The following is a 16,161-nucleotide window of genomic DNA, read 5'->3' on the forward strand; positions in this document are numbered from 1 at the left end:
CTCTATCCAGATGTTGCCCTTGGACAGATTTGAACCTGGAACTCCAACTAACAAGTGAGCCACTGCACTTCTTTCTTCTCCCTTCTCCAGAGGAGGAGAAGATGGAACAACAAGAAAAATAAACAAATAGAGATCATACAAACTACGTGTATTTGTTGTCGATAATCAGCCGTGAACCTAGAACTCCAGTGCTACAAGCCAACAGTGCTATCCACCAAGCCACCAAGTTTTTTCCTTCTGCCTCCTCCTGCTCCTTCTTCAGAGAAGGAGAAAAATAATGCGAAGAAGAACAAGATCTTCTTCTCCTTCATCTCCTTATTCCCTTTCTCCTCCTCCTTCTGATACAATACTTCTTCTATTATTCTTCTCCTTCACTTTCTTCTTCTTCTCCTTCTCCACTGGAGGTGGGAGTCGCTGGCTGGGAGCAGGAGCCGGCAGACAGATCTCCGCTGTCAGCCTATCTGACAGATAGACTGACCGCGGAGAATTGCGGCAATTCGTAGCATACTGCGAATTGCCGCCCGCTCGTGGACAGGGGGCCGGCACTTTCCATAGCAACACTATGAAAAGCTTCAGACAGCAGGATTCGCCAGTGATTTACTGCTGGGGAAATCACGCCCATGGACAGGGGGCCTAACTAAGTCACTAGCAGTGTTTTGCAGTGCTGGTGTCCTGGGTTCAAATCTGTCCAAGGACAACATCTATATGGGCTTTGCATGTTCTCTTTGTGTTTCGCTGTCTCATCCTCCTCCAGAGAAGGAAGGCCAAGCATGTTGTTCTTCCTTCTCTGCAGTGCTAACTAAGTTTTTAGCACTGCTGTTTTGAAGTGTTGGAGTTCTAGGTTCAAGTCTCCCAAGTGCAAGATCTGGTTGCGTTTTTTTATGTTGTTTATTCTTGTTGTACATCACTTCCTCTGGAGAAGAGCCGACAAGTGTGGTGGCTCGGTTGTTACCACTGCTGCGGACAACATCTGAATGCAGTTTATCAATGCTGCCATTGGAAACTAGGACCCCCAGCCCTGAAAGACAACAACTAAGCCATATTCATTGAATTTTTTTAGCATAATATTATGCAAGAGGATGGTAAGGTCATTGAGAAGTTTGGTTCCTTTTTTGTATGTCAGAAGGAAATTAACATCAAATGCTATTAAAGAAAAAGGTTTTTTTATGTTTTTGGTGTCGAATGAAGAATTGATGTGCCATTTTGGTGGTACCATAAATATCCCTAGGTTAACACATTACTTATGTGTTAGGTCAATGTATGCTTACATTGAAGTATATAAAGTCCTCTCTCCAAAGTCATTGAACTCGAAGAAATAAACGAATGTCAAGAAATCAGCTCTTTAATATTAGGTGATAAATTCTATCTACCACTGCTTAGCAGTTAAGGTTGAATGTGCTTGTTGCCCTTCTACTAGAGATATAACACTACCAGTTATGTTCAGGTCTGTGGCTAGTTAACTGGACAGTTATAGCATTATTTATTAGTGGGTCTAAAGGAATGATTGATGTGCACATGGGTGCAAACACGGGAGAAGACTCCCTAGTGATTGTGTGACAAATCTATCAGCCCTTGGTTCATTGAAGGACTATTTAATTTTTGGCTATATTGGCTGTTGCTAAAACATACTTTAGTATTATCTAACAACTGCCTGACTATTTATTTATTCACAGTTGTATTGACATATGGCAGTACATTATGTAGGAGTGCAGTACACAGAATGGCTTGCAGAGGGTGGTAGACAGGCATTTAGGCTGCAGAAACAAGTGGGTGTGTGCACAAACTGTGGGTGTGGCAGGAAGTAACACACTCAGGGCTAAGTTGGCTGAAAGCCAGTCAGAGCGGTATGAAAATGCCACATCAGGAACTAAGAGCCTGAGGTCTGGTACGGACCAGCCAGGGACCGTCCTAAGTCTGACAAAGGAGGACGCCTCTAGACTCCCTGAGGGAGGTTTGGTGATGCAGACCCTGCGGGTTGTGAACCCTGAGGACTGTACGAACTAAGTATTGCAAGTGTTGTAGATGGAATAAATAGTGCTAGGCACCAGAATTTCAAAAGAAACTCCAAATCTCCTGAGCCTTTTATGCACGTGTGTCAACCATTCTGACTGAAAGATGGCAATCCGTTAGGTGAGTAACCCCAACTTGCCACAATTAGTATAAATATTATTTGGCCCCTCTACGAAGTACATTATATATGGTAACCGAGAAAAGGTCTTTTAGAAACAAAACTGAGAAAAGTTTCAAGAACCAACTAGATTATTTATTTTAACAAGAACAATTTGAAAATTTGCTGTATGCCTGTATGCATTAAAGGGGTTTTCCAAGATATACACTACCGTTCAAAAGTTTGGGGTCACATTGAAATGTCCTTATTTTTGAAGGAAAAGCACTGTACTTTTCAATGGAGATAACTTTAAACTAGTCCTAACTTTAAACAAATGCACTCTATACATTGCTAATGTGGTAAATGACTATTCTAGCTGCAAATGCCTGGTTTTTTGTGCAAAATCTACAAAGGTGAATAGAGGCCCATTTCCAGCAACTATCACTCCAGTGTTCTAATGGTACAATGTGTTTGCTCATTGGCTCAGAAGGCTAATTGATGATTAGAAAACCCTTGTGCAATCATGTTCACACATCTGAAAACAGTCTAGCTCGTTACAGAAGCTACAAAACTGACCTTCCTGTGAGCAGATTGAGTTTCTGGAGCATCACATTTGTGGGGTCAATTAAACGCTCAAAATGGCCAGAAAAAGAGAACTTTCATCTGAAACTCGACAGTCTATTCTTGTTCTTAGAAATGAAGGCTATTCCATGCGAGAAATTGCTAAGAAATTGAAGATTTCCTACAACGGTGTGTACTACTCCCTTCAGAGGACAGCACAAACAGGCTCTAACCAGAGTAGAAAAAGAAGTGGGAGGCCGCGTTGCACAACTAAGCAAGAAGATAAGCACATTAGAGTCTCTAGTTTGAGAAACAGATGCCTCACAGGTACCCAACTGGCATCTTCATTAAATAGTACCCACAAAACACCAGTGTCAACATCTACAGTGAAGAGGCGGCTGCGAGATTTTGGGCTTCAGGGCAGAGTGGCAAAGAAAAAGCCATATCTGAGACTGGCCAATAAAAGAAAAAGATTAAGATGGGCAAAAGAAGACAGACATTGGACAGAGGAAGACTGGAAAAAAGTGTTGTGGACGGATGAATCCAAGTTTGAGGTGTTTGGATCACAAAGAAGAACGTTTGTGAGACGCAGAACAAATGAAAAGATGCTGGAAGAATGCCTGACGCCATCTGTTAAGCATGGTGGAGGTAATGTGATGGTCTGGGGTTGCTTTGGTGCTGGTAAGGTGGGAGATTTGTACAGGGTAAAAGGGATTCTGAATAAGGAAGGCTATCACTCCATTTTGCAACGCCATGCCATACCCAGTGGACAGCGCTTGATTAGAACCAATTTCATCCTACAACAGGACAATGACCCTAAACACACCTCCAAATTGTGCAAGAACTATTTACAGCAGGAGCAGGCAGCTGGTATTCTATCGGTAATGGAGTGGCCAGCGCAGTCACCAGAGCTGAACCCCATTGAGCTGTTGTGGGAGCAGCTTGACCGTATGGTACGCCAGAAGTGCCCATCCAACCAATCCAACTTGTGGGAGATGCTTCTAGAAGCGTGGGGTGCAATTTCACAAGCTTACCTCAACAAATTAACAGCTAGAATGTCAAAGGTGTGCAATGCTGTAATTGCTGCAAAAGGAGGATTCTTTGACGAAAGCAAAGTTTGATGTAAAAACAATGTTATTTCAAATACAAATCATTATTTCTAACCTTGTCAATGTCTTGACTCTATTTTCTATTCATTTCACAACGCATGGTGGTGAATAAGTGTGACTTTTCATGGAAAACACAAAATTGTTTGGGTGACCCCAAACTTTTGAACGGTAGTGTATATTTTTTTTTAAGCTGTTAATGCTCAAAAATAATAAGCCCATACTCGCCCATCCCTAATCCCAACAAACCCAGCACTGCTTATACGTTCTCCCTCCCAGCGCTGCAGTCAGCTTGTTTATAAGGTGTCACAAACTGCTGCAGCCAATCAGCAGTTGACCAATGGGGTCTGTGATTTGCTGCAGCAGCCTGAAACATTCCATTAACAGGTTGACTTTGCAGCTTGTAAATTTACCCCAGTGAGTTGAATGTAATTGCAGCATGGAAGAACATGCAGAAACCAAGGATAGGTGCGTTTGGGTTACTTTATTATATTGGGGCATGGGCAGCTTAAACAAATATATTTTATCTTGGAAAACCTCATTAACACGTGTTCCTTGTATGCAGATTAAACCGCACATTTTACTTTTTACAATGTAGTAGGTCAAAATTTGTGACATCTTTGCTACAAAATAGAGCAGATTAGGAATCAATAAAGGATTATTATCTCAGAGAAGGGTAAGGACGTGTAGTTGAGCACAAAATATACTTTTTCTGTCACTTTGATATTGGATTTTTATAAAAATAAGTTTGTGCAGTGATCTTCTTGAATGTAGGTTTAAGGTCAGCAAACTATACACCACAATACATAGTAATTGATAAGACATACAGTACTGACGTTTAATTCAGGGTTGGTTTTCTTCTTCTAACATGCAATGTAGAATTCAAAAGTGGTTATTCCAGCATATTAGTTAACAAAAGTCCTATATGTTATGAAAAATATTGTATAGAGTTTGAAGAAAATATATGAAAGCTACTGTTTATATGAGCACCATTACTATAGTATTACTTCTATTACAGGAAATGTATTGCCCATTTTTTGCCATTTAATTTAAACAAACATATTCCATTTTTCCAATCTGATTGTAGATTTTTTAAATTGTACTTTTTGTATATGTCTATGGGGGTGGCCATCTTGCCTTAGCTGCAATAAACAGCATTTAGAGATATGTTTAACAGTAGCCTCATGGGCTATAGACGCAATGAACAGGAGGGGACCCATTGACTTCAACAAGAGAGTGTTCTAGGTATGTTTTGTGCATAGGTCATTGTGCAGGGAAGGGAAGGAAGTGAGCTGTGATCATTTTCTTTTGTGATTGTGGATCCTGTGTTATCTATACAGTATATAGGTGTTATGCTCCTTTTAGACGGCATGATTATCATTTCATTAGCGAACGAGCTGGTGAGGTCATTACCAGCTCATTTACGCCCGTGCAGCCTGTTTAGACCGGCAGATCCATAGTTGACTTGTTCAACAAGAATCGTTCACTTCTCGTTTATATTCAGTGTTCAAATTCCCTCTGTGAAATACTGAAGAAGAAGTGTTTAAATGGAACAAGAAGTGAATGAGCCAACAATGATTTTTAGTCCTAGACAAACGAGATGCGAATGATTTTCGATCGCCGTCAGCTCTCTGTTAAACTAAACAATTAGAGTTCCCTTTAGTTAGTTCAAACGATTTTTTGAACAATAATCACTCCGTCTAAACACACCTTATGAGTTCATTGTAATCCTGCATGGGATAATAAAGAGAGAGCTGCTGAAAAGTTTCCTCTACAGAACAGGAAGTGTAAGATTATTAGTGGTCAGTGTGAGAACTGCAGGATTTTTTTTTTTAAATATACATTGTGATAATTGAAAAAATAAATCACCCAAAAATACTTAAAGAAACCTGGGTAAAATAAAAACTTGATTTATGCAATATGTCATTTTCTGATGACGCATTTCCTTTAAGTAATGTTTTTGTTTCTTCCAGCGACTCCTTCTCCCCCTTTCGATACAAAAGTCTTGAGAAGATCATCAAATAGCATCTGGATTTCCTGGGCCTCTGGTTTTGATGGGTATTCTCCAATCAGCCTCTGCAGGATACAGGTAAATGCTTGTAAATGAGGCCATTTTCTTTAACCCCTTAGTGACCAAGCCTGTTTGTGCCTTAATGACCATGCCAAATTTTGGAAATCTTTAAAGGTTTTGCATATCCGAGTTTTTTCGCCACATATTGTGCTTCATTTAGGTGGTAAAAATAGGCCGATAGAATTTGTGTATATTTATTAAAAGCACCAAAATTGGGAACATTTTGAAAAATGTTCATTTTTTTCACATTTTTAACTGCAAAATCTCAAATATGTGCAAACATACTGTACAAATGTTTGATAAGATATATATTTCCATCTGCTTACTTTATTCTGGACGCACACTGGAAAAACTTCAGTTTTTTTTAACCATTTAAGAGACGTACCAATTTAACATTGATTTTTAACATTTTGAGAAACATTTTCTTTTCCTACACCAAGCCAAGATTGAAAATGCTCATAGGTGTCAGAATGATAGATACCCTCACAAATGACCCCGTTTTAAAAATTAGACCCCTTAATGTATTCACTGAAGGGGTTTGTTAGTATTTTTACCCCACAGTTTTTAAATGAATTTGAGCAAAGCGGAAGGAAAAAATTACGATTTTAATTTTTTTGGCAATTGTGTCATTTTAAAAACATTTTTTTTGTACAGCACACCTCTGAATGAAGACTATCACTCCAAAATGGATTTCCCCATTTGTCCCGTGTTCAGAAACATATGTATTGTGGCCCTAATATTATGTCCGTATGCACAATGGGGCTCAAACTGAAAGGCGCATCAAACTTCAACTGTCTTACCTTTTACGTAATCACCATTATCCATTGGATAACAGCGATCACGAGACTGGGGACAGCTCACTGCGGCCCTTGGTCACTGCTACAGGCTCTTGGCTACCTTTAGTAGCCAGGAGCAAGGAGATTTTGAATTTCCCATGCCCTCCCCACCTTCTGCATTTGCGTACGCCATTTTGCTGATGGGCACATGCGCCAAAGTTGGGAACAGTTAAAGATCCCGTTGGGAGACATCGCCAGAGGCCTTAGGTAAGTAATTTTACTTCCCCTCACGGATCGGATCCGTGATTTGATGTGAAACTTTTTTAACTTTTTGTGATCGCCGTTTTCTATTGGAAAACAGCGATCACATGGCCAGGGGCCGCATACTGCGTGCCCCCGTGGAATCTCCAGGCTCTTGGCTATATTTGGTAGCCAGGAGCAGGGAGATTTTAAATTACCCTGGCAATGTGCAGCTTTTGTACATGCGTCCGCCATTTTCGCAGCAGGCACGTGCGCAGAAGCCGTGGTGAGGTCCATGGATAAATCTGGGGCCTTAGGTACGTAATTTCATCTCCCCTCACAGATATGATCCATGAGGGAAGATGAAACTTAAACTTTTTTCTTTTTTTTTTTTTTTTAACTTTTTTTAAACTTTTTTTTTACTTTACATGATCACTGTTATCCATTGGATAGCAGCAATCATGTGACCAGCAACCGCATACAGCTGTCCCCGGTGACATCTCTCTGCTCTCGGCTACACATGGGAGCCGGGAGCCAGAGCGATTTTAAATTTCCCGGACCACACGCCCTTCTGTGCACGTGCCCGACGTTGACGTCTGGGGCACGTGCGCAGAAGGTGCCGTCCGGACCCAGGAGGCCAGGACAGCACAGGGCAGCGCGGAGGAGGCAGGTTTGTACTTTTAGCTGCTCTCATGGATCTGATCCATCAGGGCAGCTGAATCTTTAACTTTTTAAAAACTTTTTATAGACTTTTATATGATTGCTGGCATTCGGTAAATGCCGGCGATCATGTGACCGGGGTGGGGGTCCCGCAGCCCAGGATGACAGCTCCAGGTTGCCGGCTACCTCCGGGAGCCGGCAGGATGCAGCCGTCACGTCCTCAGCTTGCAGGGCCTTAATTCCCACAGAAAGCATGTTTCTGCGTCCTCACGGATTAAGGCCCAGCAAGCTAGGATGTAAAAAGGCAATGGGCTGGCCACTAAGGGTTTAAGTAGATCATTTTCAGATTCATTTGTAGGGAACCTAACAGCCAATCAAAAGTGCTGTTTCACATCCTGTGACACAGTTTAGTGCATGACTGTTCTGCCACCATCTTCAGTGTGGATAGGGGCTTAAAATTTGGGTCACACAGACTTTGCCTGCAGGAATAGGGTAATGAGTGAGATTTCCTACTAGGTGTCGTAACTCTTAATTGCTACACAGTGTATCCTCAGTACTTGTCCTAATATATAGGGGACTTAGACATGTCTACACAGTGCACACTTAGTACTTGTCCTAATATATAGGGGACCCAGACATGACTACACAGTGCACCTATTGTACTTGTCCTGACATATAGGAACCAGACATGACTACACAGTGCACCCTTAGTACTTGTCCTAATATATAGGGGATCCAGACATTGCTACACAATGCATCCTTTGTACTTGTCCTAATTTATAGGAGACCAGACATGGCTACATAGTGCATGCTTAGTACTCGTCCTCATATATAGGGACTCAGACACGGCTACACAGTACACCCTTAGCACTTGTCCTAATAAATAGGGGGCCCAGACATGGCTTCACAGTGCAGCTTTACTACTTGTCCTAATATATAGGAGACCCAGATATGGCTACACAGTGCTCCCTTGGTACTTGTCCTAATATACAGGGGACCCAGAGAGGACTACACAGTACACCCTTAGTACTTGTCCTAGATGACTGGTGCTGCTCTGGAGAAGACTTGGAGGCGGGAATGAGAGGTTCGAATTAATGTGGCACTCAGTCTGATTTCGTTAGCAGAACGTAGGGCTCGGGCTGGCTGGTGGATTGAGATGAGGGAGGCAATGTAGGGTGGCGCAATGCTATGTGGAGCTTTATGGATGAAGGTGGTGAGTTTAAATTGAATTCTGTATTTGATGGGCAGACGGTGCAGTGACTGGCATGGGGCAGAGGCGTCCAAGTAGTGGCTGGACAGGAAGATGAGCCTGGCTGCCGCATTCAGGATGGATTGGAGGGGGCAGAGTCTGAAGCAGAGGAGGCCGATTAGCAGCAAGTTGCAATAATTGATTCGAGAGTGGATGAGGGCAACACTGAACGTTTTTAGCGTGTCCATGGTGAGAAAAGGGGCGGATTCTTGCGATATTCTTGAGGTGCAGCTGACATGTTTGGAGCACAGATTGGATGTGGGGGGAAAACGAGAGGTCAGAGTCAAATATGACCCGAGGCAGCGGGCGTGCTGTCTGGGAGTTATGGTGGCGCTACACACTGAGATGGAAATATCAGGATAAGGGCGGTTACTAGAGGGTGGAAACACCAGTAGGTCAGTTTTTGAGAGGTTTGGTTTTAGGAAGAGAGAGGATAGTGTTAGAGACAGCGGACAGACAATCGGTGATGTTTTGAAGAAAAGGTGCAGAGATGTCATGGGAAGGGTGTTGTCAGCGTAGAGGTGGTATTAGAGGTCAAAGCTCTTGATGGCTTGTTCAATAGGAGCTGTGTAGATGGAGAAAAGGATGGGGCCAAGGACTGAGCCCTGGGGAACCCCAACAGCAAGGGGAAGAGAAGGGGAAGTAGAGCCAGCAAAGGAGACACTGAATGAGCAGTCAGATTGGTAGGAGGAGAACCGGAAGAGAGCAGTGTTCTTTAGGCCGATGGAGTGTAGCATACTGAGGATGAGTTTGTGGTCAACAGTGTCAAATGCTGCTGCGAGATCGAGGAGGATCAATATGAATAGAGAGTAGTCACCCCTCGATTTGGCTGTTAAGAGGTCGTTTGAGACCTTTGTAAGGGCGGTTTCTGTTGAGGGTTGGGGGCGGAAGCCAGACTATAGGGGGTTGAGAAGAGAGTTTTCTGATAGATGGCTTATAAGGCGGGAGTAAACCAGGTGTTTTAGTAGTTTGGAGATGAAAGGGGTTGGAGATGGATCGGTAGTTGGCAGCATCAGTCGAATCGAGTCGGTTTCTTTAGCAGTAGGGATATGATGGCATGTTTGAGAGAGGAGGGAAAAATGCCAGAGGTCAGAGAGAGGTTGAAAATAGTAGTGAGATTGGAGATAACCACTGGGGAGAAGGACTGGAGGAGTTGTGAGGGGAGAGGATCTCTAGCGCAGGTGGTGGGATGAGCAGAGGAAAGCAATCTGGAGCCTTCTTCTTCTGTCGTTGGTCTGAGTACAGACAGTGAGCAGGGGCTGTTACTGACAAGACTACGATCGGGGCTAGTCTGAGATTGGGAAGTTATTTCCTGGCAGATGTTGTCGATTTTCTTTTTAAAGTAAGCAGCCAGCTCTTCGGCACTGAGATCTGTCGCAGGGGCTGCCGTTTACGGATGAGAAGGGAGTGAAAGGTATCAAAGAGACGTTTAGGGTTGGGAGATAGTGAGGAGATGAGAGAGGTGAAGTAGACTTGTTTGGTATGGTGGAGGACTAGGTTGTAAGTTCAGAGCATGAATTTGTAATGGAGAAAGTCCGCGGACGTTTGCGACTTTCTCCACAACCGTTCAATACATCTAGAGCACTGCCGGATGAAGCGCATTTGAGGTGTGAGCCAGGGTTGCCGAGGGGACCCAGACATGGTTACACAGTGCATCCTCAGTACTTGTCCTAATATATAGGGGACATGGCTACACAGGGCACCCTCTGTACTTGTCTGTTCCCATTGCCCTGCTATGTGCCACTCGTCTTTACCCTCTCATGGAAATAACATGTGAGCAGCTACCCAGATGATTGGGGCCGCTCAGAATAGCATTGTGAGCCTCATGTTGTGCACCCCTGGTTTATCAGATTCTAGTCATTGGATACTGACCTACCTGAACAGGTGCTAGAAGAAACTAATGTATAATGTTTTCATGAGAATTCTGATTAGTCAGAAATGAAAATAAAAAGCTAAGAGGAAATTAGTCACTATTGTATAGTAGTTTACAGGGAGAGTTCAATGAGTGCAAACTAAAGTGATGTAGTTCTGAAGGATGTTCATGCTGCTCTGTATATTGCTAGATATAATCACATTAAAAATTAAGTTAAATTTGATGTAAGACTTGAAAGATTTGATCTGAGTTCCATAATCTTTATTTAAGATTCTCTTTGAATTTAATTTCTCCATTTTATTCCTAAAGTGAAAATGAAAAGTTGTAGCAGAGTTTCCATGCACTTTATTGTAGTTCAGGAAGAGGGATCAAAGAAGTAGCTTCCTGTACTCCCTGCTGGTAACAGGATGGGTGTTCTCTCTTTTGTGGGATTGTAGTGTCACATTGTATATTCTTAGAGCTGTGACGCGTCATTTGTTTATCAGCCATGATGTCAGGCTCATTCTCTGTATTACGCATATTGTCACAGTTTAATTAATTGGGGTATTTTATTAGGCAATGTCTGCCCTAAGATAACCAATAGTAGGAATAAATGTTGTCTGTTATTGTGTGCTTTGGAGGGGAAGGTGTTCACCTGGTGATTGTCATTGCTATAATCCTACTGCAACAATATTGATCTCCCTCATTATAAAATAACCCAAACTTATTCTGCTTATATTAGAAAGTTTTCATTTCCCAGGAAGCTGCACCAAGCCTAAACCTGGGGCAAAACTGCATGTAAATACATACATTTTATCATGCTTTTACCACTATTATGCTCTGCAAGCATAGTATCATAGTAAGGGCTTATTCCAACATGCGTATATCGGCCGGGTTTTCATGCCCGGCTGATATACGGCGTCTCTCTCTGCAGGGGGAGGAGGCTGGAAGAGCCGGGAGCAGTGCACTGAGCTCCGGCCCCCTCTTCCTCCCTTGCCTTCTCTCTTTTGTTTTTTTTTGTTTTTTTAATATATCGAAATCTATTCAACAGGTTTATGATAGTGATAATGATAGTAATAAGAGTTTTACAATATAGTCTATGTACCCAGAAGTGGCACCAATAAAAAACTGCAGTTCGCCATGCAAAAAACAAGACTTAATACGGTCGTGTGAACAGAAAAATAAAAAAAGTTACAGCTTTTATGGAGATAAAAATCGTTCCGTCCTTATGCCCAAAATAGGCCATGTCCTTAAGGGGTTAATGATGAAGCCCTTTTTTTCCCCTTCCCCCTTTAAAAAAAAAAAAAAAAAAAAAATCGTAACTCCTTTATTTATCCATCGACATCGCTGTATGAGGGCTTGTTTTTTGCGGGACAAGTTGTATTTTTCAATGGTGCTATTAAATGTACCATATGCTGTACTTAAAAACCTTTAAAATTTTGAGTGGAGTAAAATGAAAAAAAAAAAAAAAATCAAACGACATTCCGCCATCTTTCAGTGCATCTTGATTCTACAACACACAAACTGCAACAAATAATTTATTCTACGGGTCAGTACGATTACTACGATACCAAACTTGTATAGTTTGTTTTGCTATACTACTTTAATTTTTTTTCAAAGACATTTAATTTTTAAAAATTATTTTCTGCCGCCATCTTCTGTGGGCGATAATTTTTTTATTTTTCTGTCTACGTAGTTGTGCGAGGGCTCATTTTTTGCTGGATGTCCTGTAGTTTATGTTTGAACCATTTTGGAATATATACGACCTTATGATTGCTTTTCATTACATTTTTTCTGGGAGACAGGGTGAGTGAAATAATGCACTACTTTGATAGATCATACTTTTATGGATGCGGCGATACCAAATATGTATTTTTGTTTTATGATTTAAATTTTTTAATTATTGATATGGCAAAAGGGGTGAGATTTAAACTATTATTACTTTTTTTTTCTTTTTACAATTAGTAAAACTTTATTGATCTGATTTTTGCTTTTTTGTTTCAGCCCCCCTGGGGGACCACAACTAGCGATGCTTTGATCGCTCCTGCAGTATGATGTAAAGCTATAGCAGTACATCATACTGCGATATGACAGGCAGTCTATCAAGCCACCCCACAAGGCCGGCTTGATAGGCAGTCTGCTAAGGCAGCCCTGGTGCCTTTCAGAAGGCCCCTGGCTGCCATGACACCTGCACGGCTCTCTGCAATCTCACGCAGGGGGCTGTACGGGACCCCTGAACATCGTTCGGGACATTTAAAGGTTTAATAGCTGCGATTGGCAAAGTGGCTGATTGCAGCTATTGCCCGTGAGTGTCAGCTGTAATGAACAGTTGACGCCTGTGCTGTATGAAGAGAGGTTGCCCCGCGATCTCTCTTCATACATACCCTGACGTTGCATGACGTAAATGTGCATCATATAGTGGGAAGGGGTTAAACATATATATCATGAGCTTTTCAATAGCTTTTTATAATGTATCAGTTTAAATGCATGACATTGTAGATTATGGGTGTTAACTAGAGATGAGCGAGCACCAAAATGCTCGGGTGCTCGTTACTCGGGACGAAATTATCGCGATGCTCGAGGGTTCGTTTCGAGTAACGAACCCCATTGAAGTCAATGGGCGACCCGAGCATTTTTGTATTTCGCCGATGCTCGCTAAGGTTTTCATGTGTGAAAATCTGGGCAATTCAAGAAAGTGATGGGAACCACACAGCAACGGATAGGGCAGGCGAGGGGCTACATGTTGGGCTGCATCTCAAGTTCACAGGTCCCACTATTAAGCCACAATACCGGCAAGAGTGCCCCCCCCCCCCCTCCCAACAACTTTTACTTCTGAAAAGCCCTCATTAGCAATGCATACCTTAGCTAAGCACCACACTACCTCCAACAAAGCACAATCACTGCCTGCATGACACTCCGCTGCAACTTCTCCTGGGTTACATGCTGCCCAACCCCCCCGCACGACCCAGTGTCCACAGCGCACACAAAAGTGTCCCTGCGCAGCCTTCAGCTGCCCTCATGCCACACCACCCTCATGTCTATTTATAAGTGCGTCTGCCATGACGAGGAACCGCAGGCACACACTGCAGAGGGTTGGCATGACTAGGCAGCGACCCTCTTTAAAAGGGGCGGGGCGATAGCCCACAATGCTGTACAGAAGCAATGAGAAATATAATCCTGTGCCACCGCCATCAGGAGCTGCACACGTGGGCATAGCAATGGGGAACCTATGTGCCACACACTATTCATTCTGTCAAGGTGTCTGCATGCCCCAGTCAGACCGTGGTTTTTAATTCATAGACACAGGCAGGTACAACTCCCTATTGTGAAGTCCCTGTGGACCGACAGCATGGGTGGCTCCCTGGAACCCACCGGCGGTACATAAAAATATCCCATTGCATTGCCCAACACAGCTGAGGTAGTAATGTTGTGCTTAATGCAGGTGGGCTTCGGCCCACACTGCATGCCCCAGTCAGACTGGGGTTCTTTAGAAGTGGAAACAGATGCATTTATAATTCTCTGTGGACCCACAGCATGGGTGGGTGCCAGGAAGCCACCGGCGGTACATAAAAATATCCCATTGCATTACCCAACACAGCTGAGGTAGTAATGTCGTGCTTAATACAGGTGGGCTTCGGCCCACACTGCATGCCCCAGTCTGACTGGGGTTCTTTAGAAGTGGAAGCAGATGCATTTATAATTCTCTGTGGACCCACAGCATGGGTGGGTGCCAGGAAGCCACCGGCGGTACATAAAAATATCCCATTGCATTACCCAACACAGCTGAGGTAGTAATGTCGTGCTTAATACAGGTGGGCTTCGGCCCACACTGCATGCCCCAGTCTGACTGGGGTTCTTTAGAAGTGGAAACAGATGCATTTATAATTCTCTGTGGACCCACAGTATGGGTGGGTGCCAGGAAGCCACCGGCGGTTCATAAAAATATCCCATTGCATTACCCAACACAGCTGAGGTAGTAATGTCGTGCTTAATACAGGTGGGCTTCGGCCCACACTGCATGCCCCAGTCTGACTGGTAATATATACCTTAACAGTAACCTCGTTGGTGGTAATGTGGTGGTGACTGCGGACCTGGTAGCGCGGTTTTATGTAGTTGGTTTTCGGAATGTGGCCAGGATTAAGTGGGCCGTGGCGGGGGGATGGTGGTGGTGCTCTCTTGTTGTGTCGTTAAAGGTGAAATTCTTGGACTGCCACCAGACGGACCAATGCAAAGGTATTTGCCAAGAATGTTTTCATTGTTGGAGGAGGAGGGGATGTTTTGGAGGCACTATGTGTCCTCTACACGTGTCCGTGGTTATATGCACCTTAACAGTAACCGCGTTGGTGGGAAATGGCCTCGCCGCCATCATGTCTTTGTGAAGTCTCTGTTTCCACACCCCAGTGACATACCATTAGCAGCGGTATAGGCAGAGCCCACAATTATTAACATTTCAGCGGTAGCATTAGGGACAGGCCCCACTAACATATCACTAGCAGCAGTATAGGGGGAGCGCAGTCTTAGTTCCATTTCAGTAATAGTAGCACTCAAGACAGGCCCCAGTAACATTCCCATTGCAGCAGTTTAGGGAGATAACAGTCTTTCACATTTCAGTAGCTGCAGTATAGACATTTATGTAGCTAAAGTGTAGGCCAACCCCACACACACACACACACCTTTCTGTACCATGAGTGCAGGCAAAGAACATAGAAATTACTATGATTACACTGTAGGTGAGGGCCCAAAAAAATTGGTGTACCAACAGTACTAATGTACCTCAGAAAAAATTGGCCATGCCCAACCAAGATGGCAGGTGAAACCCATTAATCGCTTTGGTTAATGTGGCTTAAGTGGTAACTAGGCCTGGAGGCAGCCCAGTTGAACGAAAAATTGGTTCAAGTTAAAGTTTCAACGCTTTTAAGAGCATTGAAACGTATAAAAATTGTTTAGAAAAATTATATGAGTGAGCCTTGTGGCCCTAAGAAAAATTGCCCGTTCGGCGTGATTACGTGAGGTTTCAGGAGGAGGAGCAGGAGGAGGAGGAATATTATACACAGATTGATGAAGCAGAAATGTCCCCGTTTTGGATGGTGAGAGAGAACGATGCTTCCATCCGCGGGTGCAGCCTACGTATTGCTTAGGTATCGCTGCTGTCCACTGGTAGAGAAGAGAAGTCTGGGGAAATCCAGGCTTTGTTCATCTTGATGAGTGTAAGCCTGTCGGCACTGTCGGTTGACAGGCGGGTACGCTTATCCGTGAGGATTCCCCCAGCCACACTAAACACACTCTCTGACAAGACGCTAGCCGCAGGACAAGCAAGCACCTCCAGGGCATACAGCGCGAGTTCAGGCCACGTGTCCAGCTTCAACACCCAGTAGTTGTAGGGGGCAGAGGCGTCACCGAGGACGGTGCTGCAATCGGCTACGTACTCCCTCACCATCCTTTTACAGTGCTCCCGCCAACTCAGCCTTGACTGGGGACCGGTGACACAGTCTTGCTGGGGAGCCATAAAGCTGGCAAAGGCCTTGGAGAATGTTCCCCT

General features: G+C 43.6%; 1 protein-coding gene across 1 annotated transcript in view; it reads left to right on the forward strand.

Moving 5' to 3' along the window:
- Window positions 1-16,161, forward strand: part of MERTK (MER proto-oncogene, tyrosine kinase) — a 151,171-nt gene that overhangs the window by 39,548 nt on the left and 95,462 nt on the right. The window contains exon 6 of the mRNA XM_066595993.1: window positions 5,748-5,863. Within this exon, the coding sequence (XP_066452090.1) occupies window positions 5,748-5,863 (116 nt within the window). The remainder of the gene's footprint in view (window positions 1-5,747; window positions 5,864-16,161) is intronic.

Source organism: Eleutherodactylus coqui, chromosome 3 (assembly GCF_035609145.1).
Source record: "Eleutherodactylus coqui strain aEleCoq1 chromosome 3, aEleCoq1.hap1, whole genome shotgun sequence".
In the NCBI taxonomy this organism is placed as follows: Eukaryota; Metazoa; Chordata; class Amphibia; order Anura; family Eleutherodactylidae; genus Eleutherodactylus; species Eleutherodactylus coqui.